The sequence below is a fragment of the Curcuma longa genome, unplaced genomic scaffold (assembly GCF_044706935.1).
Source record: "Curcuma longa cultivar G26 ecotype Majalengka, Jawa Barat unplaced genomic scaffold, ITB_CL_G26_1.1 utg3290_np1212_1714210_RagTag, whole genome shotgun sequence".
In the NCBI taxonomy this organism is placed as follows: domain Eukaryota; kingdom Viridiplantae; phylum Streptophyta; class Magnoliopsida; order Zingiberales; family Zingiberaceae; genus Curcuma; species Curcuma longa.
This window is the reverse complement of record NW_027435602.1, coordinates 638,325-654,729: the sequence shown is the minus strand read 5'-3', so window position 1 is coordinate 654,729 and position 16,405 is coordinate 638,325. Positions and strand designations below refer to the sequence as shown.

The window sequence follows — 16,405 nt, the reverse complement described above, 5'->3', positions numbered from 1 at the left end:
GGCAAAATATCCAATGTGCGATGGTAAGCGGTAGATTAGATTCTAATCTATCTAATATTGTCTCATAAATAGCATCTCATATTGTCTGTAGTACTCAAATTAGTCGATGTTGGACCATCCATCAGTCTATACTTTTTGGATTTATTTTGATAAATAATGAAAATTTTTTATGAAATCACATATATCACATATATAGGATTAAACCATTCCGTCGTATACTTGGATTACCCGAAAAAGAACCCAGCGCGAGGCAGAAAAGACCACGCGTAATTGGATGAGGAAACGGGCGGTGGAGCTGCTGCGTGGTCCTATAAAACAATACAACTACGGATCGATGCTTCTCATCTAGATTGGGATCGAGTGTTCGACAAGCGTCGCAAGAGAAGGAAGAAGCAGCAGCGGTAATGGAGGAGCCGAAGCTGGGAGGAATCCACGATTCCGATGAATCCACTCAGAATAGCGCAGAGATCGATCTTCTTGCTCGCTACGCCGTTGAAGAATACAACAAAACGGCGGTCAGATTCTCCTCTCTCTCTCTCTCTCGCGCTGCCTGTTAAAATTTCTTTCTTTCTTTCTTTTCAATCACAGTTTTCCTTATCAGTCTGTGTTTGATTTATATTCGTGGACCAATAATTCTCAGTATTCGCTTTTAATTCTGCACTTAGCTATTTCTTTATCAATCCTCACTATAGAAAAGGTATTCTTTCATATCGACTAAACACTTTTACTGCGTTCAGAATGGTCCTGCAGTCGAGCTGGAGAGGGTGGTGCGTGTGAAGGAGCAGGTGGTGGCCGGTACGATGTACTACCTCACGCTGGAGGTGAAGGAGGGCGAGGAGAAGAAGTTGTATGAAGCCAAAGTATGGGTGAAGCCATGGATGAACTTCAAGGAGCTGCAAGAGTTCAATCCTATAGAAACACAAAGTCAAGTTGATGATGCTGCTGCCGTAATTAATTAATTAATTAATAGTCTGTTCAGGTAAACAGCTTAAAATTGAAGAATTAATCAGAACATTACCACTAAATAAAAAAATAAATAAATAGGGAATGATATCATATATCAAACGAGTCAAATGAAATATCATATTCAAAGTCATATTCAAAGTCATATTCAATGTAGTCTATTTAATATATATGATGATATATAGTTTTGAAATTGATGAGTCTTCTGATTTTACAGGTGTGCAAGAATAAAAAGAGAGAGGGAAAAAAAATCAGTGTGGAATAATGTGTTATGCTTAAATAAGGCAGAGTTGTTCTGCTATTTGTAATGTGAGACTGAATATTAAGTTGGCTATTGTGAACAAAATGATCAATTGTTGGATGTTCATTTTGTATGTGAGTAATTCTACATATTTATGAAATGATCTTTGTAAAGAGTCTCTATATTATGGGCAAAAGTCAAAAGAGTATTATGGGCAAAAGTCAAAAGAGCCTCTTATTTTTTAGCATCATCAAATTAAAGGTATCCCTCTTTAATTTTTTTTTATCAAAAGGACACTTCGACCCAATAACCATCTATGCATAATTACTTAATTAACTGTCCTCTAGTATACTCAAATTTACCAAATCATGTACTTCAATTCTTTCTTAAAATATCTCTCTTTCTATATACACACTTGTTCAATTCACCCAAGCCACCGCAGCATATTTAAAATTGAAAAATGAGTCATATTTTCTAAGATTCTAAAATTACTATTTGTCTCTTTTGGAAAAGAATATTTTTTTTTAAACTCACCATGGGCTAAATACAATGTGGAACCAAGATTGATTGAGAGCATGACTATACTCAGAAAAGTCTAAAGAATACATTAACTTGATGGCCTAAATCCATTAGTTAATTTTAGCCAAAATTCATTGATGGTTATACAAAAGTAAATTTAAAAATTTTAAATATGGTCAAAGTTATGAGAGTTCCAAGAATATATATGTATTATTGTTGTGAATATGATAAATCTAAATCCATCAGTAACTTTTTGATAAAATTACAAAAGATTGGATTTTTCTCAAAACCTCACCAAAGGCTAAATAAGGTGTGAAACCCAGGTTGGATGGCATGGTTACACTTAGAAAGTCCCAAGAATGATTTGGTTTTGGTTTAGATTGCATTTAATAAATCTAAGTTTATCTGTGACTTTTGATCAAAAACCATTATTAATTGTACAATGCCCGAAATTTAAAATTTTCATCATGGTTAGAGTCAGAGAAGTCTCAAGAACACATTGATACTATTGTTGACTAAATATGATAGAGCTAATTCTTAATACTGAGTTTGCACTAAATTTACTCAAGGTTATATAAATTTTAAAAACTCACAACAACTTATCCATGGTGTAAAACCAAAGTCAGAGGACATGATTACACTCAAGAGACTTCTAGCTAGAAAAGCATAGATATTGATTTGGATTAAATTTGATAAGCCTACCATCAATGAGTGTCAAAACCCACATATAGTCTTATAAAATTCAAAATCTAAAATTTTCAATGTGGTTAGAGTCGAGGGAATCTCAAGATCACATTGATACTGTTATTGAATGAATATAATAGACCTAAGTCTAACACTGAGTTTGTGCTAATTAAATTTGCTCAAGGCTATATAAATTCAGAAACTCATAATAGTCTATACAAGATGTGAAACCAAACTTTGAGGGCAAGATTTCACTGAGGAGATTCCTAAAAATGCATTATTGGTCTTAGTTTAAATTGAATTTGATATGTCTACGCCCATTAGTATGTTTTGACAAAAAGCCAATAATTGACTATTTAGTGAGTTTTGATCAAAATTCAATAATAATCGTACAATACTCAAAATATGAAAATATTAGTATGGTCAGAGTTGAGGGAGTCTCAAGAATACATTTATGTTTCTGTTGACTAAATATGATAGGCCTAATTTAAATATTAAATTGTGTCAAAGTTACTTAAGGCTGTATAAATTTCAGAAATTCATAGCAATCTATCTAAGGTGTAATACTAAGGCGTAAGGTACGATTAGATTCAAGAAACTTATAGGAATATATTATTTTTTATTTGGATTAGATCTAATAAATCTAAGTTCATTAATGAGTTTGGTCAAAACTCATTAATTGATAGTCATATAATTTTTAGAATCTAATTTTTTTTAACATGGTCAGAGTCAAGGGAGTCTTAATAACACATTGATGATAGACCTAAATCCAACAATGAGGTTTTACCAAATTTACTCAAGATTATATAAATTTTAAAAACACACAATAACTTATATAGGATGTGAAATTAAGTTTTAAGAGGACGGTTACACTCAAAAGACTCATATAAATGCATTGGCCATGGATTGGATTAGATTAAATCTAATAAGCCTAAGTTCATGAATGAGTTTTAGTCAAAAACTCATTCATAGACTTAAGCTTATCAGATTTGATCTAAATTGAAATTAATATTTTCTTGGGAGTCTATTGAGTGTAACTATCCTCTCCAATATTGATTTCACATCCTATTTAACTTGTCATAAATTTTTTTAAAAATTCAATCTCATGTAATTTTATCAAAAAATTACCAATGGACTTAGGCTATCATATTCACTCAACAATAATGTTTATGTGTTTTTGAGACTTTGACCATATTCTGAATTTTTGAATCTAGACCTTGTACAACTATTAATAAGTTTTGGACAAAACTCACCGATAGACTTGAGTTTATTAGATTCAATCTAAATCAAAATTAATATGTTCTTGAGAGTATAATTGCCCATTTTAATCTTAGTTTTACACTCTATTTAACCTTATTATGAGTTTTTACAAAAAAATTGGCTTTTTTCAAATAATACAATCAATAGTTTCAAAACCTATAAAACATGGCCTATTTTTTGATATTTTAAATGCCCATTGATGACCCACGTGGGCCAGATGAGTACACATACATACGAAGGAATATTTTTAAAAAGAGGCGCTTAATTTGATAAATTTAAAAATGATGCACAAAGTTAAATATATATGAAAGTTGAGTTTTAGAACAATAGGGACATTAATTTGTTCGTGCTTTAAGCATGCAACATATATAATCCTTAATGCAGTTGCAGGAGATCTGCGATATCCACATCGAGCAATTTCTTCCCCGAGCGAGCTAGCCGCGACGGCCGTGCCAAACTAACTCACGCAAGATCCACCGACCGCCAGCCTGGCCAGCGGCCCGATGGCGAGCGAGTTGATGTAGGTGCAGGGTTCCAGCATGGACGACTCCCACCGCTGGTCGTCGAAGTTATCGTACCGATCCGGGCCCGCCGACGATCGCCCCGGTGAGCTCATTCGGGTTGGCTCTGTCCTTGTTGAACCACTTCACGAAGCTCATCGGGCAGGCGACCGCCTGCGCCTCCTCCGCCGACATCACCGGCACCGACGCCCCGCGGTGGTGCGCCTGCGTCGGCGAGTTCTTGCCGAACCCGACCATGTAAGACCTCCCCCTCGGGTTGCTTCCTAACAAATAGTCCATCTGTCGCTTAGCGAATTCCTGGAGACGACAGGGTTCGATTCTTTGAGTCCCACAGGAGACAGTCTGGTTGTTCTCCACGAGGATGCGACCGTACACGTCCAGCAAGAAGGCAGTGCTAGTCACGTACTGCGTGTTCGCTCCATCTCGTAGATGAATCAGTCCTCCTGCATGCATGCATGCATGCGTATCATGCATTCAATTATTTGAATGAATGATATTGATTAATTAATTAATTAATTAATTACCTGGAGAAATGTAGATCTGTCGAAATGCAGTGTCGGGCAGCACAGCACAGACGAAGTTATCGGCTTGCGTTTTGAAGTCATTAAGCCCAAGCTCTCCTGTTAAGTGTAGGCCGGTGAGGAGAACTTGAGCGCCAGCGTACTTAAGATCCCAACTGAACTCAGCCACGCTCGCGGATATGCCCTCTTTGATGTGGCTTCGGTATTTCGGGTTTTTGGTGGCAATGTACAGCCACGAGGCTGCCCACAGCAATTCATCCTGCACAACACAACGCAATAAATAAATAAATATGTATATATATATATATATATAAGAAACGAAGATAATTAAGGTAGATTTGATATGGAATAAGAGATTTTTAGTTTAACAAAGCAATGATGAAATAAGAGTAGATTATTTGATATGGGAATATAAGAAAGATAGATAGTTTAACTTACATTATAGCCAGAGAAAGAACAATAGAATGGGCATTCCCCGTCATAAGTTCCTTTGTAATTCCTAGCAAATTCATATAGCTGCGAGGAGAGAGAGATGATCGATTAGTTAGAGAGAGAAAAAAAAGACGTGACCGATCGATATTGAAAATCCTCCTCACCAGCTTTGCTTTGTTAAGAAGCCTTCTGGAGTAAGTATGGTCGTGCTTCCTGAACACCACGGAGGCGGCGGCCATGGCGGCGGCGGTCTCCGCCGCGATCTCTGTTCCCGGTGTCTTCTCATCGATCTTGTAAAGCGTTCTCGGAGTCTTCATGTTCTCCGGCCGAACCCAGCAGTCATGATCGGCCACCGGATCTCCCACCTATACATAATTACACACACACACACACACATTACATGCATGCAAATTAATCAACGACAAAATAGGAATTAATTAATTAATTAATATATACGAGCCTGAACCCATAATTGATTCTTCTTGGCACTGGCTTTCAGGAAGTAATCGGTTCCCCAGCGTATGGCGTCCTGCACATTCTCCATTTCTCCGGCGGCACGGAGCTCTGGGCCGAAAGCGAGTGCAGTCCAGGCCAAGGTCGTGACGGTGAAAGCCATCGGCAGTCCGTACTTGACGTTGTCTCCTGCGTCGTAGAACCCCCCTACAAGGTCCACCTGCACTCGACGATAGATCGATCACACACAGAATTCTAACAATTAATTAATATTAATGATAATATAATGGCGATGAGATGAGATCTTAGGAGGAAGCTAACGTTGCCGAGCTTTCCGTCGTCCAGGCCAGAGTCACCTCTCCAGGGAATCCGAGAGTCGGGCGGGAGCTTCCCTGACCTCTGAGCCTCGAGAAACAGTATGGACTTCGTAAGGGCGTCCTTGTAGCTGAATTGGCCTCGCACCATGGCGACGGCGTTGAAGGAGACCAGAGTCAAACATGCAATAAGAGTTGCTGCAGCAGTTTCTCTTGGATTTCTCCTCATTTTAATTTCCCAGAACATGCACAAAGGAAGAGGTGCGATATATCATATACGATTAATTGGGAGAATGGAGATTGAGGGAAGAGTGGAATTTAGGGTGAGAGGTTGAGTTTGGGGTGGTGCATGGCCATATTTTAAAGGGCAACGTGAGTGGGATTTGTTGCCAGAGTTCCAACTGTTTTTGCTTTTTACAGGCATCACCCCCTTTTTAAAGGGGGTTTTAGTTTTTAATGACAGAAATTAGGGATATTAATTATATATAATGAGAATGTGAGAATATTTTCTCTCATTTTTCATTAACATCACATCAGTATCAGTTAAATTATATATCTTATTTTCTTTTTCTCTATGTTTATTTTAATTAATTTATAATTGGGAGTGCAATTGTGTAATTAATAATTTTTATTAATTTATCAAAATTATTTAAATTTAATTACTGTCATGACGCACTTATGGATTTTATAAAAGAAAAAATAATAAATAATTTCCATATCTTATGGGAGAAGATACTTGTTCTTGCTGAGATCGCTTTGTGGATGCGTCACCGGCCACTCAATACCGAGGTTGACCGTGCGAAGAGGAAGGAGAAGATTGTGATTGCCAGGGTTGCCCTGCCTTGATTCTTTCGACGCTCAAGTCAGTCACTGGAGGAAGAAGAAGAAATGTAAAAGAAGAAGCGTATTGAAGATGGTGAGCTCGTGTATATGTATGTGCAGAGAAAGAGGATTATATAGGTGAAGAAGGGAGAGGTCATACCGACTTGTCTTGTCCTTAATTAAGGAGAATCTATGTGCGATGAGATTTCTATGTCATTCGAGTATGGAAAATATCTTATCGTTGCCATCATTATGGTGTGAAAAATGTCTCATCATTGTCATAATAACCAAATCACATCATCATTGTCATAACAGCAAGTCACATCATTCAGCACCATATATACTGTGATAACAAGGGACAAATTGCTATGTCACATAACTTCTTAACACCAATTTAATTGACTGAGAGAGAAAGACAGGAAGGGGAATTGGTCTGTTGTTGGGTAAGGCAAGACTAGTCGGTGAAGAGATAGGTTGGCCTTGAGTAAGGTTGAGCAGGAATCAGCATGACTTGAATATAAGTGTAACGTGCTCGACGAGTTGGGAGTAGGACTCTTGCTCTCGGTACTGTGGTACTGGATTTGAGCAGAACAAGGAGGCCGAACTGGGAATCGGGCAGATCATGACCGGTAGAGTCCAGAGTCGGGCAGATCATGACTAAGTCTGAGTAGATGGGTGAGTGGCCGAGCTAGTATGAGTAGATCAGTGAGTGGTCGAGTAGGACTCGAGTTAAGTGAGTTGGCCCGGATGGAGTCAAGTCAACTTTGATATAGGGTCAAATGTCTCGACCTTAGACTTTCTTTGTGGGCCATGTTGTAACACCCATAACAATACTCGACCAGAAACGGGAGCTAGCAAACCCGCCAACGAAGCCACCGGACGCTTTAACCATCGGAAGACTTGCTCGATACCACGCTGTGCGGAGAGAAGAGAAACCAGAAACCATGGGGGAAAGAGGACGAAGAGGCGAAGACAGGATCAGCAACCTCCCCGATCACCTCCTCCAATCCATCCTCCGCCTCCTCCCACTCAAATCTGCCGTCCGCACAGGCCTCCTCTCCAGGCGGTGGCGCGGCCTCTGGCTCAGCGTCTTCCTCTCCACTACCGACCTCGACTTCAGCCAGGACTTCGCCGCCGCCCAGTCCCCCGACCAATTCTGCGCTACCGTCGACCGATACCTCCGCCTCCACGGCAGCCGCCCCCTCCGCCGTCTCCGCCTCCTCTTTTCCCCCTTCGACCACCTCCTCCCCGCCATCGACACCTGGGTCGCCGTCGCAGCGACAAAGCGAGTGAGAGAGTTCGAATTGGACTTGTCGCAGGGGATCATCAACGGCGTCGAAGGCGATTACATGGACGGCCGGCGGCACTACCTGCTGCCCGCTGCGCTGTTCCACTGCGAGTCGCTGACCCACCTGAGCCTTAGCCGGTGCGATTTCAGTCGACCCGCCCACTTCGCCGGCTTGCGCTGTCTCAACGAGCTCAATTTGTGCTGCGTCAACGTCACCGACGAGGCGCTACGAGAGTTGCTGGTGGATTGCCCGGTTCTCGAAAGGTTGAGTCTGATGAACTGCCGACTCCTCGAGACGGTCCGAGTCGTCGGAGAACCAGAGCTCCGGCTTCGTGCATTGACCTTAGTTGATTGTCCAGCAATCGACGAGTTGGAGATCAATGCGCCTACGCTGCAATCGTTTGTCTATTCCGGCCCGATCTGCGCCCAGATCGACTTCGGTGGTCTGCCGGAGCTGGTCGATGCTGAAATTTCGTTGGCCGCCAACGACTTCATGGACGCTGAATTCTTGGACGCCATAGCTCAGCTCTCACAAGTCGGGAACCTTTCACTGTGCTCGGGGACCCTTGCGGTATGATCATTTTTCTTCTACTTGGAAAGTTCTGATTTCCCTTGTCGATGCAAGTAACTTGCTGAATTACTGCCATAAAAAGTATACTCTAGTCAACTAATTATGATGGTGATGAAAAATAAAGTACAAGTAAAGGATTATGCATTTTATTTCTTTGATGTGTGACGATCAAACTAATGACGATAAACTGAGCACAGTTCTTCGATTGGTTTCATTTTTTCCTTAGTTTCCTCTGCTATAATTCCTTTGTCAGCTTTGATAAATCTGCTACAACTCGCTGAAGATCTCTTTCTGTAGCTAGTTGGTATAGAAGTGAAGCATTGACACTCAAAGGAACATGGTTAGAGAGGTTAAACCTTGTCGATCGGTGTCTTAAAGCAAATACAGTTATCTACACATTGTTTTTTAACAAAGGCCTTTGTACCTTATTTCTTCAAAATTTTACTTCGACTCACTGAATCCAGGAAAAAAGACAACTATTTCCAAAATCTTGAACTATATGTTGTTCTTCAAATAACACAATCAGTAACAGCCCTCTTTTAAGTAATATCGGTTAGTTTATGTTCAGTTCAGAAATTCTTGAGCAATTTGAAGGTTTTGCATTAATGTATATGTTAAAAGGATAGCTTTGAATCTATTAATGTTCTTTTGTTTGATTGACTAGTGTTTAGTTGCAAATGAAGAGTTTGAAGCTGAAGATTTCCAGGTCATGTTTCCAAACCTGCATGAACTGCAGCTTACGATGAAGCATACATCGAAAGGGTACTTCACTTGCGTTTATGCTTTCTTTCGACACTGTCCATCCCCCTTCCTGGAAAAGCTCTTTATTCAAGTAGGTTTCACTTTTCTACTAATATTGTGTATGAACTTCTCAAGCATGTGCTGACGAGCATCAAACAAAATTTAACACCTCACTAGGCCTCTCTTCTGCAAAAAGGTGGATCCGCCACTTTAGCGGCCCCATACGGTCGGCTCCACGATCATCTGTAAGGAGGTAAATCGAGAAGTTGCAGTTGGTCACGACGCAGGAGGCTCGCTAGGCCTCTCAAACTTAGGCAGCAATGTGAGAGAGATGAAATTGATACACTGAAGCGAAGCTGATAATGAAAGCATGAAAGGGAAAGATAACATGATAATGATTCAACAGCCTTGATCATAAAATAGAAGCTTACTCAAAGTCGAGAACCATCCAAGAGGAGTTCGCTGGTGAAGGAATCCCCTTGGAGAAGATATCAACCAACATTTCTCTGGCTTCTTGAACATTAGCATGTCAATTCATGTTCCCTTTCAGAGTATGTTACCATTTTCCCTTGGGAATGATGATTGATTCAATTGAAGTTCCAGGTGCATATATTAAGAAAAACAATTCATGATGTAAATGAATATCTCATGGATACCTAAACAACAAAAATCAAGATTTACAAGCAATGTTGGCACAAGAATGTCATAACTCAGTTTGGATTGTAGATCCACTTCTCAGGTCGATGAAGATTACTCAGCTTCAAAATTTGTGAAAGAGTTATGTTTTTCAGACGGTTGATTCATCTAAAGGACCAAGTAAAAACTTATTTATAGCGAGAGGATGAATTCATAGAGAATTCCCAAGCATCATGATCTTGAGGATGCTGCTTGTCACTAAAATAAGGGGATGATTGTTAGGGATCTCTTGAGTGTCATGATCTTAAGGGCCTTACTTTTCACTAAGATGAGGGGATGATCGCTAGGGATTTATCAAGCGTTATAACTGTAGAGAATCCTATGCGACAAATAACAAAATTTGCAATGGAAATAGGATCTCAATATGCGATCTATGCGAAATAAAACTCGTACAAAGTTCGATTTATTTATCTAATAGATATATACCTTTAAAGCGTGCCTTCACTTATCTTGCTAGTCCTTAGTTCGTTGGATCTTTTGCACGTTCAAACATCTGTGCCTCTATGTGTGTCCATATGAACATGATATCAAACTTCGAAGAAGAATTGCCTTTGTGGTGCTAGCCACACAAGGAGATTTGATCAAAATAAGGAGGAGGAAGAAAATGAGTGTTCGACCAAGAGGGAGAAAATAACTCAAAAATGCCTTGTGCACCTTTAAAAAATACAAGAAAAACCTTTTATATTCATCTCATGAATGTGAAGGGTTTTTGCCTCTTGAAGCTCCCCAACATTAAAACCAATTAAAACCCTAATAAGCACATGTTTCTCATATGGGCTCTTCATCTTCTCTTCATCCAATAAAGAGAAAAAAAATCCTTGGTCTTCCACTATTATTAATTTATTAAATATTTTAATAAATCAATATCTCATTCAAATTTTATTGAGTTTAATCTAAATGAGTCTAACTCAAATTAGACTCAATCCTATAATCCAATTGGATTCACTTGAGTTTAACTTAATTAATCCAATTTGGATAATATTTTAGTCAAATTAAGATCAATCAATCTTCGAAGCATCATGTCTTTTGTGTGTGACTCAATAGGTTCTCGTAACATTGGTAATATGTCTAAACCGCTTTAGACACATAAGCAATGATCGACATCTAGCAATGCATCATTGCTACCCAAGTGACCAGAAAAGTCGAGATCCGACCTTTACTATAATATATGATGATGCCCTTCTATCCTTGATATCTAGATTAATAAATGAGACATAAACTATGTCATCCTCGATATTAATCTTTGTGGTTTTTGATCTCTGAATAGACTCATTAAACAAATGAGCTCAATATTTCATATTGATTTATTTGAACATGACCATGCATTTAGTAGTCATACTCGATCAAGGGGCTCAAAGATATCACTTCCGTCATATGGGAGGGATAGATCCCATCTACATCACTTACATCCCTCTGCATAATTTGTTGCATACCCAATGATCACTTTTATAGTCCACCTTGTTACGGGTGATGTTTGACGATACCAAAGTACACAACTTATGTAGGAAATCGTAGTGACTTTAAGTCTAAGGACTTTTTGTACTGATAGTCACATGAACAATTTTATGACACTCATATAACGATCTATGAAACTTTCTCATGGCGGATCAATTCAGTATATATTCTCTAATATATTCCCATGTATCAACGTGATATCACATATCCATGACTTGTGAGATTAAGTAATCAATTGACCTACATACTAGTCTCAATGTATTAATCTGATGTTGCACCAAGCCAGATTCCATCATTTCCAATAGCTGCTGGATTGTTCCCATTTCTAACACGCTGACCCATTAATAAAAAGCTGGACAAAACCTTGTCCAAACTATTTTGTTGTTAGAGAATTTGGAGAAACCCTGAAGTATAAGTACAGTGATTTATATAATAATATAAATATTCTATTTATGCTGAAATGATCACAGAATGATTACTACATACTCCAAATACTACTTCTGACATTAGAATCACAAACACAATTGTATTATGCTGAAATGATGGCATGTATTGTTAGCACTGCACAAGATCGAACTCATGGACCTAAAACAACAAGAGTATGGATATCTTGTTAATGTTAAATTTATTTCATTATATGCAGTTGCTCTGGCTAGACTACTATTCCCTATGGAAGCAAGAGTGGCCATGGATATTGCTCAAGTTGATGGCACATTGGAATTCACCTTAGGGTTGGATACTGAACATTCTAATGGGAATCCAATGACTACAATGGAACTAGATGAAGCGCCAGTTGAGATGAAAGACGAGCTCCTTAGACGTATTAAAGCACTTTCCCGAACAGGTAACTTTTCAACAATATTTCTTTCGTTCTCACAATTTTTGGTGATTATTTTGGAGGAAAAAAAATCTATAATAAATGTAGGTTAAAGTTCCTCTATTGTTCCTAGCAACAATATATTGTTCCTAGCAAATGTATATACTAAACTCCCAAGTGCAGGATTACTTGCTAGGTTGCATGATCCAGCTACTATTATGAAAATGTAAAAATTTTATTACAAAGACATATTGCAATAAAATTCTTTACCATCATGTGCCAAGTGGAAGATGTTAGATTTGAGGTTAATTGGCCTATAATGAGTTGACTCGAACACATTAAACTACAACAACAATCAAGTCTTTATTCCACTAAGTGAGGTCAAATATATAGATCCTCCTATGCAATTAGGGGCATGATCTCTTATTATATTATCATCTATATTTAAATGAATTTTATTTTATTTTATCGTTACTAATCAAGTTTTTTTATCTCTTTCTTTCTCTATTAATATACATATTTGTGATGATTTTATATCGTTTAATTGGGGCATTTATTAGTCACCTAAGTACATGTCCATATCATTTTAAAATTATTTTTTAGAGGTTTCCTTCAATAGATGTAACATTGACTTTCTCTTTAATATTCTCATTTTTTATATTGTACATCCTCCTCGTATATTCATACATTTACTTTAATGTCCTCGTTTCTATGACTATTTGTAAAATTAAAAAAAAATCTACATCTGCCATGGATATTTGCAATGAGCAAGGCAATTTCCCATGGCAATTTCTGCACTTGTTACAAAATACCAACAAAGACCGGACACTGGACACTAGAGAGGATTTAGATAATTGAAATTATCCAAGAGGTAGTAGCCTCATTAGCCAAGTAATCAAGTTGAAGATCGAGTAAGTCCTTAAGAGGTAACTTATTTGATTCATTCTGCTTCAACTTCACAGTAAAATGTCATAATTTTTAATAATTTTCTTCAATATTCATGTACAAATAATTCGTACCACGCATTGATATAAAAAAGGTAACTTGTACAAGCTTGAATCATATAGAGATGGGTGCTAAATGCTTAAATAGGCCCAAAATTTCTGATAGTTTTGAAAGAACTTGTTTCTCATTTAATTTTACAATCTATGTCCTTGTTAGACTTATGCACCTCATTATATTATGCTCGGAAACATTGGATTTCATTTATCATGTTCACATTGTTAAACATTATTTTTAGATCAAACTCAAATTGGTGCAAGTCTCAGCCACATTTCAAACTAAATTCTGCCTTGCAGTATCATCACATCATTAGGAGTGTAGGGCATTTCAGAACAAGAGAGTTAAAGTCAAAAACTATTATAAACTGCACAATTGTGATACCTGCAGCTTACAGCCTTTCCATTTTATTTGATCTGTTCGAATGTTGATCTGCTCGGAAACTATTTGTTGGATGATAATTAATGATTCAAGTGATTGAAGTGGATAATTTTGCTTTGCAGTGGAACTCGGGAAGCAGTTTTTCCCGCGGTGTTCTAAAGTCATTAACAAGATCATGGATGATGAAGATCATACTGACCTCACTACTGGTCTCGGGCACAGAAGTTCGGAAGAAAAAAGGAGAAGATTTCTGGAGTTGCAGGATGTCCTGTTAAAGGCATTCAGCGAGGATAAGGAGGAATTCGATCGGTCAGCCTTGGCTTCCACATCACCCTCAACATCCTCGATGGTTGTTCACCCAACAAGGTAAGGTAAATGATGAGGTGGTTGCCTCCTGAATTTTGTACCATTTGATGTGGGTCCTGTGTCGGTTTTCTTGCGCTATTAACCGCTACAGACCAGTTGGTGATGCTATACATGTATTTTTGTCTGTATAGTGTGTTGAGTATGTAGCTACTAATAGTTGTATGGAATGATCATTACAGCAGTTGTGGTGATAGACCGACCATGAGCTTGGTTTGAACCAGTCTACCAGACGCAGCCCAGATCCATAACCGGGTTGGTTAAATGAACTGTTTATTTTGGAGTTGAATGTTTGAACGGCGGTGTCGACCGTTGGAATCAATAGTTAACTGGTAGTTTCAATCGTTGAATTTTTTTTTAAAAATGATTGAAATTATTTGATTATTATTTAATTAATGGTTATAATTTAATGTCGATTAATTTTTAAATTTTATAAATAGATATTTTATTTTATTATTTTCATATTATTTTAAAAATTATTTGTTAGATTTGTTTATATTGAATATTTTTTATTTTTGAAATTAAATTAAATATTTCGAGATTTTTTTAACAAAAAATTATTCAATCCATTTGTCAAATATGTTCTTCCAATCACATTTACTTATATAGTCAAAAAAAAAATAAGGTAGGGAGAAAAAGATTCAATTGAAAATTTTAATAAATAAAATAATAAATTATTTTTATATTTTGACATTTGAAATAATTCATTGATAAATTTATTCATATACATATACGAGTGTGATTTATTATTAGATAATAACTTTTAGATATTTTAAAAATATTTATTAGCATATCAAGATTTTAATGAAGTGCATATTGTTCATAATATTTTTTAATTACTATATTTAATTTTTAAAAAATATTAATTAATTTTAAAATATTTTTAATATTATTTGATAATATTAATTTTAACATTATAAATATTGATAAATTATCAATTTGTTATTGATAAATTTTTTTTTTCATATTCGTGCATATTTTAAATTTATAGATTAAAAATTTTTAAAAATTAAATTAAGTCAATTAAATTATTATTTTTTATTTATGATCGTTTAATATAATAAAATAATAAAATAGATTTTATAAAATTAATATAATGAGATTTAAAATAAATTTACATGATGTATCAACGTATTGAAATTTAACATATTAATTATTATAAAATTTATTTTAATATAAAAAATTAATAAATTAAGTAGAGATGGAATAGCATGGGCAAGGAAATAACAGGTTATTTTAGTAGAAATCATATTGGTTTGGAAAACAAGTTTAGGTTAATATAATTGAATTGATTACGATAGAGTAAACTTACAAAAGAGGACAGATTTGAATCTCGGTTAATCATGAGTAATATCCTTTTTCATCGTAATCAACTGTCGTTTTTCGATTTAACTCATCATAGATGGTCGTAAAACTAATTAAGTGGGACCGTTGGGATGACGAATTCTATCTTTCTACTAAAGAACGGAAGACAAGTCTACCGGTTGAGCTTCCAATATATATATATTTTGAATAATTTAAGAGTCCCTCAGATGATTTAATAAAAAAACTGCTAAAGTACACAGATAGAATATCTTTTGCACAATAAATCAAGAAAGCACATCCCTCCGATGATTTAATAAAAAAAATTTTAATTTGTAATTTTACCCATTTTGTATTTAAATAAAAAAATCTTAATTTATTGAAGCAAATTGCTTTTCCCACCCCCTTACCACCGCACCCCCCCTCCCCTCCTCTCTCTCTCCTATTCAAATGACTTTTATACCTTTTTTTTTCTTTGTTTTTTATTTTATTTTACTTATATATATATTTTTTTTTAATTAATTTTTATTTAGTTTTATTTTTTAAATTAAATTTGTTTATTATTTAGTTTTTTTAATTTAAATTAATTTTATACTTTTTAAATTTTTTTTATAAATAATAACTCCTAAAATTTATAACTAAAAATAAACAAAAAATTATAAACATATAAAAAAATTATTCAAAAAAATAAAACTGATAAAAAAAATTGAAAAAAAAAACTGATTAATAAAAAAAATAAAATCAATAAAAAAATAAAATTTAAAAAATAATAAATTGAAAAAAATACAAGTATTATGAAAAAAATAATAAATAAAATTAATTAAAAAATAAAATTTATATAAAATTGAAAAAATATAATAAACAAAATTGATTAAAAATAAAACTAAATAAAATTTATATAAAATTCTAAAAATAAAGTATTGATAAAAAATAATAAATAAAATTGATTAAAAAATAAAACTAAATAAAAATTAAATAAAATTGAAAAAAATATCGTATTGATGAAAAAAATAATAAATTAAATTAATTAAAAAATAAAACTAAATAAAAATAAAAATATAT

At 35.7% G+C, this 16,405-nt stretch overlaps 4 protein-coding genes across 4 annotated transcripts; 3 read left to right on the top strand and 1 right to left on the bottom strand.

Annotated features, from left to right (window-relative positions):
- Positions 1-333: 333 nt before the first annotated feature.
- On the top strand, positions 334-1,377 carry LOC141820404 (cysteine proteinase inhibitor A-like). Its single transcript, XM_074707712.1, has 3 exons — positions 334-515; positions 738-979; positions 1,181-1,377. The coding sequence occupies exons 1-2, from the start codon at positions 405-407 to the stop codon at positions 957-959; spliced, it is 333 nt and encodes a 110-aa protein (XP_074563813.1). The 5' UTR covers positions 334-404; the 3' UTR covers positions 960-979; positions 1,181-1,377.
- Positions 1,378-4,236: 2,859 nt separating this feature from the next.
- Positions 4,237-6,059, bottom strand: LOC141820402 (endoglucanase 8). Its single transcript, XM_074707711.1, has 6 exons — positions 5,916-6,059; positions 5,602-5,814; positions 5,306-5,506; positions 5,148-5,225; positions 4,713-4,968; positions 4,237-4,631 (listed from the first exon to the last, which is right to left on the bottom strand). Exons 1-6 carry the CDS (start codon positions 6,057-6,059, stop codon positions 4,237-4,239), a joined length of 1,287 nt encoding a protein of 428 aa, XP_074563812.1.
- Positions 6,060-7,609: 1,550 nt separating this feature from the next.
- On the top strand, positions 7,610-9,916 carry LOC141820314 (F-box/LRR-repeat protein At3g26922-like). The gene is made up of 3 exons (XM_074707602.1): positions 7,610-8,589; positions 9,254-9,421; positions 9,881-9,916. Exons 1-3 carry the CDS (start codon positions 7,675-7,677, stop codon positions 9,914-9,916), a joined length of 1,119 nt encoding a protein of 372 aa, XP_074563703.1. The 5' UTR covers positions 7,610-7,674.
- Positions 9,917-12,060: 2,144 nt separating this feature from the next.
- Positions 12,061-14,289, top strand: LOC141820313 (BTB/POZ domain and ankyrin repeat-containing protein NPR1-like). The gene is made up of 2 exons (XM_074707601.1): positions 12,061-12,325; positions 13,801-14,289. The coding sequence occupies exons 1-2, from the start codon at positions 12,061-12,063 to the stop codon at positions 14,046-14,048; spliced, it is 513 nt and encodes a 170-aa protein (XP_074563702.1). The 3' UTR covers positions 14,049-14,289.
- Positions 14,290-16,405: the final 2,116 nt, after the last annotated feature.